At 42.8% G+C, this 13759-nt stretch overlaps 1 protein-coding gene across 2 annotated transcripts in view; it reads left to right on the top strand.

Annotated features, from left to right (window-relative positions):
• The window catches only part of LOC110494977 (peroxisome proliferator-activated receptor delta), a 38608-nt gene extending 31990 nt beyond the window's left edge, over window positions 1-6618 (top strand). The window contains exons 3-8 of one of the 2 annotated variants that reach the window (XM_036948207.1): window positions 2272-2423; window positions 2637-2775; window positions 2896-3101; window positions 5276-5482; window positions 5726-5969; window positions 6158-6618. In XM_036948207.1, coding sequence (XP_036804102.1) covers window positions 2272-2423; window positions 2637-2775; window positions 2896-3101; window positions 5276-5482; window positions 5726-5969; window positions 6158-6405 — 1196 coding nt within the window. In that variant the 3' untranslated portion in view covers window positions 6406-6618. Of the gene's footprint in view, window positions 1-2271; window positions 2424-2636; window positions 2776-2895; window positions 3117-5275; window positions 5483-5725; window positions 5970-6157 lie in introns of both variants that reach the window. The other variant, XM_036948206.1, reaches the window with a different exon arrangement.
• The last annotated feature ends 7141 nt before the right edge of the window (window positions 6619-13759 follow it).

Genomic DNA, 13759 nt, shown 5'->3' with positions numbered 1-13759 from the left:
TATGCTTGTGTTTGCCTTGGCAGGTGGGAGATGGCCAATTCGCAAAAGAACCGGAGTGTGGATAGGCTGTGGTCTAGTACAGAGGTCAGACCAGTTGAGCTCTTTCGGTGAAGGTTTTTTTTCCGTAAACATTGAGAATGAGTCTGACTGCACTCTTAGGTTTTTTGGTTTCTCAAGATCAACGTGTATTACACACTGTACCTGGGCTTCAGGTAAACCGTATCGCTTCAGACAAGCAACATCTAGTGTTAATCTCGAAACGGAAACAGGCTCTGTCACACCACGGCAACAGGCTCTGTCACTGACTATAATAACACTCTTCTCAGGTGGTGAGCAACAGGCAACCATCAATCTTAAAGCTGCAATCAGCAGTATAGAAACAATGGTTTACCCACCCCTGTTTCGGTGAAAAGCTGAAGGATGGGGCTGGTAAAATGTAACCACTCTCAAATTCATAGACCGAGCTATGGATGCAAAGACTGACCCTCCATGAAATCAAAATGATAGTTTTAACCATGTTTTGTGGCTATACAGTACTTATTTACATTTACCTTGTTTACAAACGTTGGCGTAAAACAAGCCTATATTTTGGGTTCTGATGGGGTAAGACAGTTCGTGAGGCATTCATTAATAATATTCTTTGGGAATCAATAGAGAGTGAGAGGTGTGCGTGTGTGTGTGTGTGTGTGTGTGTGGTTTTAAAAAGTGTATGTAGCAACTGCTGATGGCTCCTTTAAGTGATGACCATGGGGGGGAAACACCAGAGATGGAAAACCACACCAGAGCTACACAGTGTGTGTCCTGCATGTGACTTGGAGAGGAAAAAAACAACCTCAAAGGCGGCAATCAGGGGCTTCATGTTTAATGCTGTTAAGCAGAATCTAGGTTATACAAATAGAAAAGCAAGTTGACTGAATTCCCCTGTCATTAAAACCCTCTTTTTGGACTGACTGTGACGCATGCGCACTGACTCATTCTTTGCATCCTCTGTCCTCGCCTCCTCCTAAGCCGTTTTGGAGAAAATCCAAGGTACCTCCCTTCTGACCTTCTTTTGGGAAGGAGTCAAGGAGAGATGTGAGGAATGGAGGAAAGATGAATTGAGGAAAAAGCCTCAGATGAAAGTGGTCATGGAGGAGGTATGGAGCACCACCCATGCTGGTCTTGGTCAGTCTGCTCTTGCGGTGTTACTTCTCCTCGTGATAAATTCCTCAGGCGCCTAGGCCTCTCCTCCCACACACAGAGGAACTCAGACCCCCTGTCTCTCCTGTTGTGTGGCCTGACGTCGCCCAACCCGCCTGCCACGACTGTGCTGGGTTTCCCACACTTTCATCCTGGCCTAGCAGCGCAGCCCTCAGGTTTTTATCCTAGAATTAGAACGGATAGAATAAACACCCGTAACATGGTTCTAACATGGTTACATTGAGGTGTATTGTCCGTCCTACCTACTCTAGTTCTGTGGAGTGTAACAGAGTGGAACAGAACGCACTCGGTTCCAATTTCTGAAATGGAATGGCCTTAAAACGGAATGTCCCTCCTTGCCATTCTACTTCTAAATAGGGTGTTGCGACATCCCCCTAGAAACAGAACAGATGAAACAGAACATCTTGGTTAGAACATAATAAAACTTGCATGGTTCTATATTCTGAAATGGAACGTAACTTGAGATCTGATTGTCCCTCCTAGCCAGTGTAATTCCATGGGGTCTCCGAGCCATTAGCATTCTTGGCATACCTCCTGGGCTCCACTGGGAGAACTCTTTGGCAGGCAGCAGCAGAGATCAAACCCCAGGGAGGAACTGTCTGGAACACACCAGCAGATTCCTGACACACTCGCACATATAGAAACATGGACATGAGCACACACAGCTCACATTGCACATATACATAACATCTTGAGGTAGCGTTGGTCAATTGACACACAGCCCAGTCATACCCAGAGCCAAATAAATACTATACAGACTGTTCAGACTGGTGTCACCAACAATAACTTTTTAGTTTGTAGTCTTGACTCGAGTCTCGTCCTTGTCTTACGTTCAGCTCTGTACGGTCGTTCCAGTATTACAGAGAAATTAATTCAATGCTTTCATATTACACATGTTTTTTATGTGGATTGTGAATTATGAGTAATTGGACCTTTTCACTAGTCCAAAATATAATACCAAGACGTTTTATATGAGATGTTCCTTGTCTGGTCATGTGATCAGGACAAACTCCTGTCCCTAGTTAAACTCAGAAAGGACCATGTAATAACATAACCTCTCTCCGTCTCCAGATCTGTCCCAGACGTCGTCTCCATCGCTGTCGGACCAGCTCTTCCTGGGTCGAGAGGAAGGGACGGGGGCCGGGATCAACGTGGAATGTCGGATCTGTGGAGACAAAGCCTCGGGGTTCCACTACGGAGTACACGCCTGTGAAGGCTGCAAGGTGAGGAAGCCGAGAGGGAAGGCATGAGGACATCCCAGGAAACTCCCAGGATGTCAGTGTTTTGGAGTCGCCCACTGCATAATTCATAAATCTGACCTTTTCACTTTTCCAATCAAATCTGCTGCTCTTTATATCTAATCATTTAAAAATGTCTATCTAATATACACTTAGCTTTTTTATTTTATTCACCCCTTTGCTTACTCTTTCTCTCAGGGCTTTTTCCGCCGGACCATCCGTATGAAGCTGGAGTACGAGCGCTGTGAGCGCAGCTGTAAGATTCAGAAGAAGAGCAGGAACAAGTGCCAGTACTGCCGCTTCCAGAAGTGCCTGCTGCTGGGCATGTCCCACGACGGTGAGACACACACACACACTGATCACCTTTCCGTTCCCTCATTTTCACTTTAGACAAAGTCAAGGATGTGTACCCTGTGAGCATACCCAATTTATGGATGTACACTGATTGTGTTCCCAGCGATCCGGTACGGCCGCATGCCGGAGGCGGAGAAGAGGAAGCTGGTGGCGGGCCTCCTGGCGGGAGATACGGCTCCGACCACCAACCCCAACGGCTCGGACCTCAAATCCCTGGCCAAGCGGGTCAACAACGCCTACCTGAAGAACCTCAACATGACCAAGAAGAAAGCTCGCAGCATCCTCACCGGCAAGAATAGCTCCAGCCCGGTAGCGTATCCATATGTAAATGAAATATAATACTTTAACACCAGCTCAGTACTGTGTCCATATGTAAAAATGATACATATAATGCATTAACACCAGGTCAGCTCAATACAATATACATATGTCAATATTATGCATACAGTGCCTTCATAAAGTATTCACACCCCTTGACTTATTCAACATTTTGTTGTCACAGCCTGAATTCAAAATGGATTAAATCTTATTTTTTTTCTTCTCACCGATTTGACACACCCCATAATGGCAAAGTGAAAACCTGTTTTTAGAAATGTTTGCAAGTGTTTTGAAAATTTAAATACAGAAATATCTCATTTAAGTAAGTATTCACACCTCTGAGGCACTGCATGTTAGAATCACATTTGGCAGTGATTCTTTCTGGGTAAGTTGCTAAGAGCTTTGCATGCCTGGATTGTACAATTTTTCCCCATTTGATTATTTTCTAAATTTTTCAAGCTCTGTCAAATTGGTTGTTGATTATTGCTGGACAACCATTTTCAGGTCTTGCCATATATGCAGATGTAAGTCCAAACGGACACTCAGGAACATTCACTGTCTTCTTGGTAAGCGACTCCAGTGTAGATGCGGCCTTGTGTTTTTAGGTTATTGTCCTGCTGAAAGGTGAATTCATCTCCCAGTGTCTGGTGGAAAGCAGACTGAACCGGGTTTTCCTCTGGGATTTTGCCTGTGCTTAGCTCCATTCTGGGTCCGTTTTATCCAGACCTTAACGGTTATAAGCATACTGGTACTCTGTAATGTGTTGTATTGGATTTGCCACAAACATAACACTTTGTATTCAGGACAAAAAGTAAATTGCTTTGCCACATTTTAAGTATTACTTTAGTGCCTTGTTGCAAACAGGATGCATGTTTTGGAATATCGTCTTTAAAAATATATCTGTACAGGCTTCCTTTTCACTCTGTCAATTAGGGAAAGGGGATACCTAGTCAGTTTCACAACTGAATGCATTCAACCAAAATGTGTCTTCCGCATTTAACCCATTAGAGGGGTGCGGGGGGGCTTCTTTAATCAACGTCTGTTATTGGCCATTAAACTCTGTTTTAAAGTCACACTTGCCTTCATAGTGGCATCCCTGAGCTCAAATGGATTTTCAATGTCTGCTTTTCAATTCTTTTTTTACCCATATACCAATAGGTGCTCTTCTTTGAGAACTATTGGAAAACCTCCCTGGTCTTTGTGGTTGAATCTGTTTTGAAATTCACTGCTCGGCTGAGGGACCTTACATTTATCTGTATGTGTGGAGTACAGAGATACCAGTGATAACATGGGGGTTGAAAACTTATTGACTAAAGACATTTCAGCTTTTCATTTTTTTATGAATTTGTAATAATGTTTAAAAACATCATTATACTTTGACATTATGGGGTATTGTGCCAGTGACACATCTACATTTTAATACATTTTAAAATGTAGGATGTGAATACTTTCTGAAGGCATTGTAATTGTTACCCAGAAATGATTTGATAATGTAGCTGCTGCATTGGGACGTGAAGTAATTTCCATGCACGTCAATTGTGTCCATGGCCATTTTTGATTCTGTCATTTCAATCCACACTAATCGAAGTGACAAGAATGTCGCCTATACTCCAGAAGGGCACTTTAGCACCAGGCTATACTGACTTCACCTCTGCTCACACTGCCTGGCTCTCCAGTAGCGTTGGTTGCCTAGCAACCTAGCAGCTGTGTATGAATTTGTTGTAAAAACCCTGGTTGCCTTGATGCCTTATCACTGTTGTGTCTGAGATCGTGGAGGACAGGGCAATGGGCCAAATGTCGGTGTCACTCAGAACAGCCTACTCTTTTTCATGAGTTGATTTACAGGTTGGATGTGTGCTTATTTACATTTTAGTCATTTAGCAGACACTCTTATCCGGAGCCACTTACTTACATTAGTAACATTTTTACATTTTTTCTTTTCTTCCCCATACTAGTCCCCCATGGGAATCGAACCAACAATCCTGGCGTTGCAAACCTCATGCTCTACCAACTGAGCCACACGGGACTTGTCTGCACACACTATGTCTTCCTAAACTAGGCCCAGGCAGAATGGCCTTACAGAATGCAATTTCAAGTGAAAGGTCTGTTTTAGTGTTGTCATACTGCTATTACTTAACTAAATACCCCCCCCCCCCCCCCCGTAGCCCTTCGTGATCCACGACATGGACTCGTTGCACCAGGCTGAGAACGGGCTGGTGTGGAACCAGCTGATCAACGGGACGCCGCCCAACAAGGAGATAGGGGTTCACGTGTTCTACCGCTGCCAGTGCACCACGGTGGAGACGGTCAGGGAGCTCACGGAGTTCGCCAAGAGCATCCCCGGCTTTGTAGACCTCTTCCTCAACGACCAGGTATATACAAGAACACACCAATTATCAATCAAGACCAGGTACAGTAAAGCAACATTCAATCAAATCATCAATCCATAGTTTTGTTGGGTGAGTCATTGTACAGCCAGGAATGTCATCTATAGTTGGCTATATAACATAAAACATGTATACCTGCTGGGCAAAAACCCAGTTAAAAAAAAAAAAAAAAAATTGAGAAATTGGACTAGTGATATTCAGGCTGCTGTTCTCCCTCCCCCCCACCAGGTGACGCTGTTGAAGTACGGCGTACACGAGGCCATCTTCGCCATGCTTCCCTCGCTCATGAACAAGGATGGGCTGCTTGTGGCCAACGGGAAGGGCTTTGTGACCCGGGAGTTCCTGCGCAGTCTGCGGCGGCCCTTTAGCGAGATCATGGAGCCCAAGTTTGAGTTTGCCGTTAAGTTCAACGCCCTGGAGCTGGACGACAGTGACCTGGCCCTGTTTGTGGCCGCCATCATCCTCTGTGGAGGTACGTGCTGGTTCTGTACTGGTACTACCATTTTATAATTCAGTACTATGCACTGTCATAATAAGCCAAGCTGAGCTTAGTGTTGAAATCGTGTACAAGTTTGTTTTCTACCAGTTGACATACAGCATACTAAACCGCTTCTCCCACTCCTCCTCTCTCCCTCCACCTCCGCTCTCTCCTCCTCCCAGACCGTCCGGGGCTGATGAACATCAAGCAGGTGGAGGAGATTCAGGACAGCATCCTGCAGGCCCTGGACCAGCACCTGCTGGGCAACCACGCTGACTCACATTACCTCTTCCCCAAGCTGCTCAACAAGATGGCCGACCTGCGCCAGCTGGTCACAGAGAACGCCATGCTGGTCCAGAAGATTAAGAAGACTGAGTCAGAGACCTCACTGCACCCGCTGCTGCAGGAGATCTACAAGGACATGTACTGACTGGACTGGTTTTAGCTTTCTACAACAGCAGTGCTGTTCACTCACTCCTGTTTCCTGTGAGTGGGAGTCACAGGGGGTGCATGTTTTTTGTTCCAGCACTAACACACCCGGTTCAACTCCTCAGCCAATCAATCACGACCTTGATCAGTTGAGTCAGGTGTGTCAGCGTTTTTATTGTAACGTTTTTTTAAATAAAAGCCTGAGGAAAACGGATACCTGAAATGGCAATGTGCTGACTGGTGGGAGTTATGACTATGAATATAGCTGCACACTCTTGTTTCCGATGCAATTGATTTCTAAAGAATCACCATAGTTTGGGCAGCAAACTGCCTTCATCAGGGTCTCTTGACTGTCTGGACTGGACGGAATGACATTCTGATTGGGAATGGAGCAATGGACTAATACAAAGTAATACACACCCTACCACATATTAAACATGCGTGGAAGTGGTTGGGTGTCCCAAATATATATGTATATTATAAAACCTGATTTGAGCTGTTTCAAGACATAATTGATGCTGTTGTATAGCAGGCTTTTAACTGTGGTTGGACAGGACTGATACAGTTGACTGCTTGTAGTCTCCTGCTCTCAATGTGGTGAAGGTGCAGAGGTATTCCAGGAGAATAACAAACGGCTCCGCAACCAACGCCACAACAAAACCAAGACTACTTTTATTTCCCCGACTCTATTTTTCGACCGATGATCAGCATTGCTATTTTTATACAACAGATTTTTGTAGTCTCTCCCGATGAGGAGTGTTTTTTTTACAACGGTCAACCCATTCTTAACCCTGCAGTTCAGGGTTATCATCAGACTGTTCTGCCATTTTGTTTGTGCTACAAACTCTCTAAGAGGTTGTGATGTTGATATTCAGAAAAGGGATGGTTCTGCTTGCCTGTAGAAATAAGAGGGTCGTCGGCAACCATGGGCGTCCCCTTTCCCATTCCTAAGGCCCTTACCCTGGGATCAGCTATCACCAAACCCCCTTAACTCTCCTTTCCTCATATGGATACTTTCAGTACAAATTCACACCCGTCAGTCAACCTCACAATTTATCTGCCAATCATAGAACGGTTTTGATTGATAACTCACAACCCCCCCCCCCTCGTGTCATTCCCCCAGACACTGTCTGATAGTAGGAGTTAATATTTGTACCTTCAAAGTTTATTTCCCTCCATGCCACTGAGCTCCCTCCCCTCCTGTTAGACCAGGAAGTACATGGACATACTCAGTCAGTCTCACTTCTCAATGGACACACATATATACATTTATAGATTCTTACAACCTCCTAACCTCAATACCTTTTGTTTTATTTTGTGTACAACTGTTGGGTCTAAAACCATGGGACAATTCTGTGTTGTCATACTGTGAAGGTTAACCTGACCCCGGGGTCTGTGTAAGATGTTTCCATGTATGATTTTACTTATGTTTACGCTAGATTACTTATGTATAATTGAAGTATTATTTGTATGTATTTTTTCAGCCAGGCGGTGTTCTGTAACCTGAGCACTGTCGATAAGCCAAACTCTGAAGTCGGTCTTGTGCTTCCCAGTCAAAACAGTTCACGCATAAATTACGACAACATCATGTGACGTTTTTGTTTTGTTGTTCGGCAGGGTTCTTTCCGGCTGTTCACGCACTCTTTTTTTTTTTTTTCTTGAGGCAAGCGTAAGTTCAGTAGCCGACGCCTACGTCCCTTAGTTGGTGATAGTTCCCACCCCTACTGTTGACCTATGAACCGGATTGTTCAAAGAAGTGTATGCTGTCATTCAATAAGAAAGCGCAGCAGCAGCCAGACCCTACTGTCTGCACTGCACCACTAGTTTTCATGCACATTATTTCACTTGATTTACTGCATCAAACATCTAAGACCTCCTTGGTGAAAACGTCATTTTTTTTGGAGGAAGTGTTGGCTCAAGAGGGATAAATAACAGTAATATTGCCACTTTTTTCCTTGTTTTTCAAGAGAAGGTTTTAAGGGAGTACGCAAGCACAAACATTCGCTTTGCCTAGCCGAGTTCTACTGGGAGCAAACCGAAACCTATGTATGCGGCGGATGCCTTAACAGTAAAATTGTCATATGATGAGCTTCCCACTCGTTCTTTCCCCCCTCTTCTCATTCATCCACTGAGTAGGGTGTGAAAAAATTGGCCAGCTGTCGGTCAGTCGCACAGTCTAACTAAAGACCATTTTGTAATACTTTAAGAGAAATGGATCCTCCTCCTTTAGTTGCTCCCCCCCTCCTTTCCATCTTTCACTTCAGTCACTGGTCTGAAAGGCCTGATCACATGAAAGCAATACAGAGAAGACTTCTGTGGGAATTCCACCATAGACTTGACCTATCCCTTCCTTTTTTCAGTGATCAACTGAAGGGAGTTGAAATGCATGCCAAGTTAAGACATCACTGCTAGAAACATATTGACTTGTTCTATTGCTCTGGACAAACCCATCATAATACTGAAGCTGTTGGAATTCTTAGTTGCAGGGGGACCAATCTATTTTGCCATGAGAGGAAATGGGTTTATCCTCCATTCTTTAGGTCAACCAATCATGGTAACTGATGAAATACTGCATGTCCTACATAGAAATTATTTCAATGATATGTAAATCTATTTTTATTATGTTCTATATTGTGAGATACAATTTAATTTTTGCAGTAATTCTATTATTACAGTACCCGTCGAAAGTTTGGACACATCTACTAATTCCAGAGTTTCTTTTTACTTTTTTCTACATTGTAGAATAATAATGAAGACAAACTATGAAATAACACATATGGAATCATGTAGTAACCAAAATATATTTGAGATTCTTCAAAGTAGCCATGCTTTGCCTTGACAGATTTAGCACTCTTGGCATTCTCTCAACCAGCTTCATGAGGTAGTCACCTGGAATGCAATTCAATTTAATTTGTGGAATTTCTTTAATGCATTAGAGCCAATCAGTTGTGTTGTGACAGGGTAGGGGTGGTATACAGAAGATACCCCTATTTGGTAAAAGACCAAGTCCATATTCTGGCAAGAACAGATCAAATAAGCAAAGAGAAATGACAGTCCATTACTTTTAGACATTACATTTCAAATGTTTTATTTCAAGAACTTTTAAAGTTTCTTCAAGTGCAGTCGCAAAAACCATCAAGCGCTATGATGAAACTGGCTCTCATGGGAACTACCACAGGAAAGGAAGAACCAGAGTTACCTCTGCTGCAGAGGATAAGTTAATTAGAGTTAACTGCACCTCAGATTGCAGCCCAAGTAACAGACACATCTCAACATTAACTGTTCAGAGGAGACTGTGTGAATCAGGTCTTCATGGTCGAATTACTGCAAAGAAACCACTACTAAAGGACACCCATAAGAGGAAGAGACTTGCTTGGGCCAAGAAACACGAGCAAGGGACATTAGACCGCTGTAACTCTGTCCTTTGGTCAGATGAGTCCAAATTTGAGATTTTTGTTTCCAACCACTGTGTCTTTGAGACGCAGAGTAGGTGAACGGATTATCTCCGCATGTGTGGTTCCCACCGTGAAGCATGGAGGAGGAGGGGGGCTTTACTGGTGACACTGTCTATGATTAATTTAGAATTCAAGGCACACTTAACCAGCATAGCTACCACAGCATTCTGCAGCGATACACAACCCATCAGGGTTGCCCTTAGTGGGACTATCATTTGTGTTTCAACAGGACAGTGACCCAAAACACACCTCCAGGCTGTGTAAGGGATATTTGACCAAGGAGAGTGATGGAGTGCTGCATCAGATGACCTGACCTCCACAATTCCCCGACCTCAAACCAATTGAGATGGTTTGGGATGAGTTGGACCGCAGAGTGAAGGAAAAGCAGCATGCATAGTCTTCAGCATATGTGGGAACTCAAGAAGCTGGTTGAGAATGCCAAGAGTGTGCAACGCTGTCATCAAGGCAAAGGGTGGCTACTTAGAATCTCAAATAGATTTTGATTTTTTTAACACTTTTTTTTTGGTTACTACATGATTCAGTATGTGTTATTTCATAGTTTTGATGTCTTCACTATTATTCTACAATGTCAAAAATAGGAAAAATAAAGTAAAAAACCCTTGAATGAGTAGCTGTGTCCAAACTTTTGAATGGTACTTACTGTATGTGACTCCTTGCCCATACAGGAGATGGGTTGCCAAATTGTTACAGTTGAAGCGCTTATTCAAAAGATATGTCTATTTTAGCTCACAGGAAGTTGTTCACGCACAACTCACTGATCTGATGCTGACTACCTACAGCAGAAATGTTCTCACAAGGTTGCATTGGCAATGTTCTGTTGCCAAGTTGAAACAATGATGATGATAATAAAGTGATGTGTTCAACCACTTGTTCTGGTTACAGTATGCTGTATCCACTTGGAGTCAGTGTACCCTGGGGTGTAGTTTCTCCCCCTGAGCACCTTTTTTTCTTCCTCTAACCGTCTTCCTTTCTCTCAGTAGGAATATTTTTATTTTCTGCTTTTTATCTGATGCCCCTGGATATGTCATTGTCACAGACCACCTGTGGTTATTATTCAACTTTTATTGACACTTTTTGTGTCAGTAAATTTCTAGAAATATGGTTTGGTGAACTGTTCTAAGTTGCTGTCCATGCTCTTTTCTCTGACTGCTTGCAGACAAATGACTACGCCGCCCCCTCTGAATTCCCTTAACTAGCAGCACTATTACTTAACTAAAGAAGTTGTCAATAAAAACCCTTTTCCTTATTGTGTTTGTTACTGAATAGAACACGTTACAATGAAATGTCAGTAAAGTATTACTGCTGCACAATATATTTTCCAAGAGCAAAAAGCTAAAGAACAAAAAATATAAGAATCTCAATGGTTGACTGACTAATTTATTTCCCCATACAAATGTATGAACACAGCTAGCAAAGGTCTGAAATATTCTACCGTCTACAACTGCATAGTGTGCATTTCCTCCCATTTAACTTCTGTGTAAACACCTGGTGTTAACTGATGGAAATAATACAATTTCTACCTTATGTATAGAACTTCCTACAAATGGTTGAATTAAACATTCGGTAATACTTTTGATGTGTCTCTTACTTGCTTGACTACATGTGATGTTCTTGTTTTCAATTATTGGATTAAATCTCACTAGCATCACTCTACAGGTGGTATCATCATTGGATCTGATTAATTTGATGCCATGCAATTTATTCTTTATTTTGAGGACTGCAACCATAGAACCTTAAGCTATTGTCAACTTCCCATCTATGGTTATTTTACTCACTGCTCAGTCATATGCTCACTGTCACCCTATTTTTATCAGGAAGTGAGCCCTTAGGTCTCTTTTACAGATGAGCCCAGAATTACAGAAAATATAAATACAAAATGCAAGCAGAAATAAAAATGTATAACAAACAAGGTCGTAAATCAGCTTTTTGAATTGCCCTAGACAGAGGCACAAAAAACTCAAATGTAAGAACATGTTGAAGATTTTTTTCCACAAATAAGGTGCGAGAGAACTAAAAGCTGATTTACTTAACTCGGTTGAGACCAAAGGCATTTCCAGTTAGCCATCCCTGAGACCGGGTGTAAAAAATAGTTTGGAAGATGCAACTGTGGCCATGTAAATAATTATGCTACTCATTTTAAATCCACTGGTGGCACCTTGTGTGACCATAAAAGTCTGTGCGACCAGGCACAGAAAAATAATTTTGTTGCACTTTAAAATGTGCATCCTGCGACCTACTGTGCGGGATGGAAACAGGACCCCCCCTCTCCCCAAAAACATACCAAATTACCAAAAAATGTAATCAAATAAATCAAACAACAACTGTTGAAAAATAAACAAATAAGATCCCGACACAGGCTCAAGTGAAGCCTGGGAGGGCGGGACGTTTTCCGGGGTCAGTACACCTCGCAAGTCTTCAGATGTAAAAGTACCAAAAACGATTCTGCAACAGCCACAAATGTCCAGTTTATTGGACATATTTGAGCCTTGAGCCGTACAGCTTACAACTGTTGCAATGAACGCCACAAAATCCACATTTTTAACACACGGTATCTTCAGTGGCAGCAAACATTTACTTCAGGCTGTGGTGCATGCATTAACATATCTTTACTAGCATCACGCGCTGCTTAATTAGTCCTCAGCATCCACCAATCCGACCCGCGTTGTGACGTCAGAACGCGGCCAGAGTGTCGCCTTACTGTTAATGTAGTCATTCTACAGATTCAAAATTGGCCTACAAATGCTTACATAATTTGCATTATGCCAGCTGAATCTCCCAAAGTAACCGTGCCATTGCAAAAACAAAACAAAGCTAAATATAAGGTGGCATATAAGAGGATAACGCTCTTCTTTTTATCTTAAAATTAAGAAAATAGGCGCAAAATTGTAGAAGTAGACCCTCCCACGACTGAACGACTGAGAGGCTTATGTTTACTGTACTATAATATAGATGATTTACCGTTTATCAATGGTTGGATATTGAAATTATCCTATAAACGTTATGCTTTTAAGCTAATAGCCTATTAATTGATATTCCCGTGTCCATCCGATCCTCTTCTTTAGTTGTCTGTTGATGTTGTGCAATGCTATAGGCTTAGATGTAAATGTTTATGTTGTTTATAATGGTTGGAATCCAGCCGTTGAATCAATAAATGATTGTAGTTCGGGAGGGGTGGTTAGGTCAGGTAGGTTACCCTGCCTGTCTAATGCTTCTCTCCTGCGACAACGGGACACCCTGGGGCCACGGGGCCTAGTAGATGATTGATAGATAAGACTATGAATTACTTTTAGATGGGGGTCCCTTTTATAGGGCTGGGGGGACGGGAGTGACGTCATCGTGGGGTAATTTGGAATGTCAAGTCAATGAGCATTACTGGTAAAAAAATATACAAAACTCAGTGGATATAAAGTGGTCACCAGCCGAATGTAAGAGGACAGGGCAAATTTGAAGGTGGACATCCTCCCGCATCTTAGAATGCTTCGCATATTATACTATATATCAGGGGCGGGCAACTGGCGGCCCATGGCCCCCGTTCGGTGGGCCCATGGATAAAAAAATTAAAACATTGGGTGGGGGGGAACTCAGTCGGGTCTCAACTTAGAGTTAGTGGGGGCCCTCATGATGAGTTTTGTTATTTTGTGGCCCCCACCCCCATCAAAGTTGCCCATCACTGATGTAGAGGATATGTTATATGTTTGGCATCATATGTTTACATCATATCTGCAAGGAACATCTGAACCAAAGAATGAACTCTGGTCAAAAGCTGTGCGCTATATAGGGAATAGGGTGTCACTTGAGATTGACCCAAAGATTGGTGCAAAGCACAAAAGACAATTGATTAGTGACCTTTCACATAATTTGTCTTCGTGTATCATTGGA

Source organism: Oncorhynchus mykiss, chromosome 17 (assembly GCF_013265735.2).
Source record: "Oncorhynchus mykiss isolate Arlee chromosome 17, USDA_OmykA_1.1, whole genome shotgun sequence".
Classification (NCBI taxonomy): Eukaryota; Metazoa; Chordata; class Actinopteri; order Salmoniformes; family Salmonidae; genus Oncorhynchus; species Oncorhynchus mykiss.
This window is presented reverse-complemented; position numbering and strand designations above follow the sequence as displayed.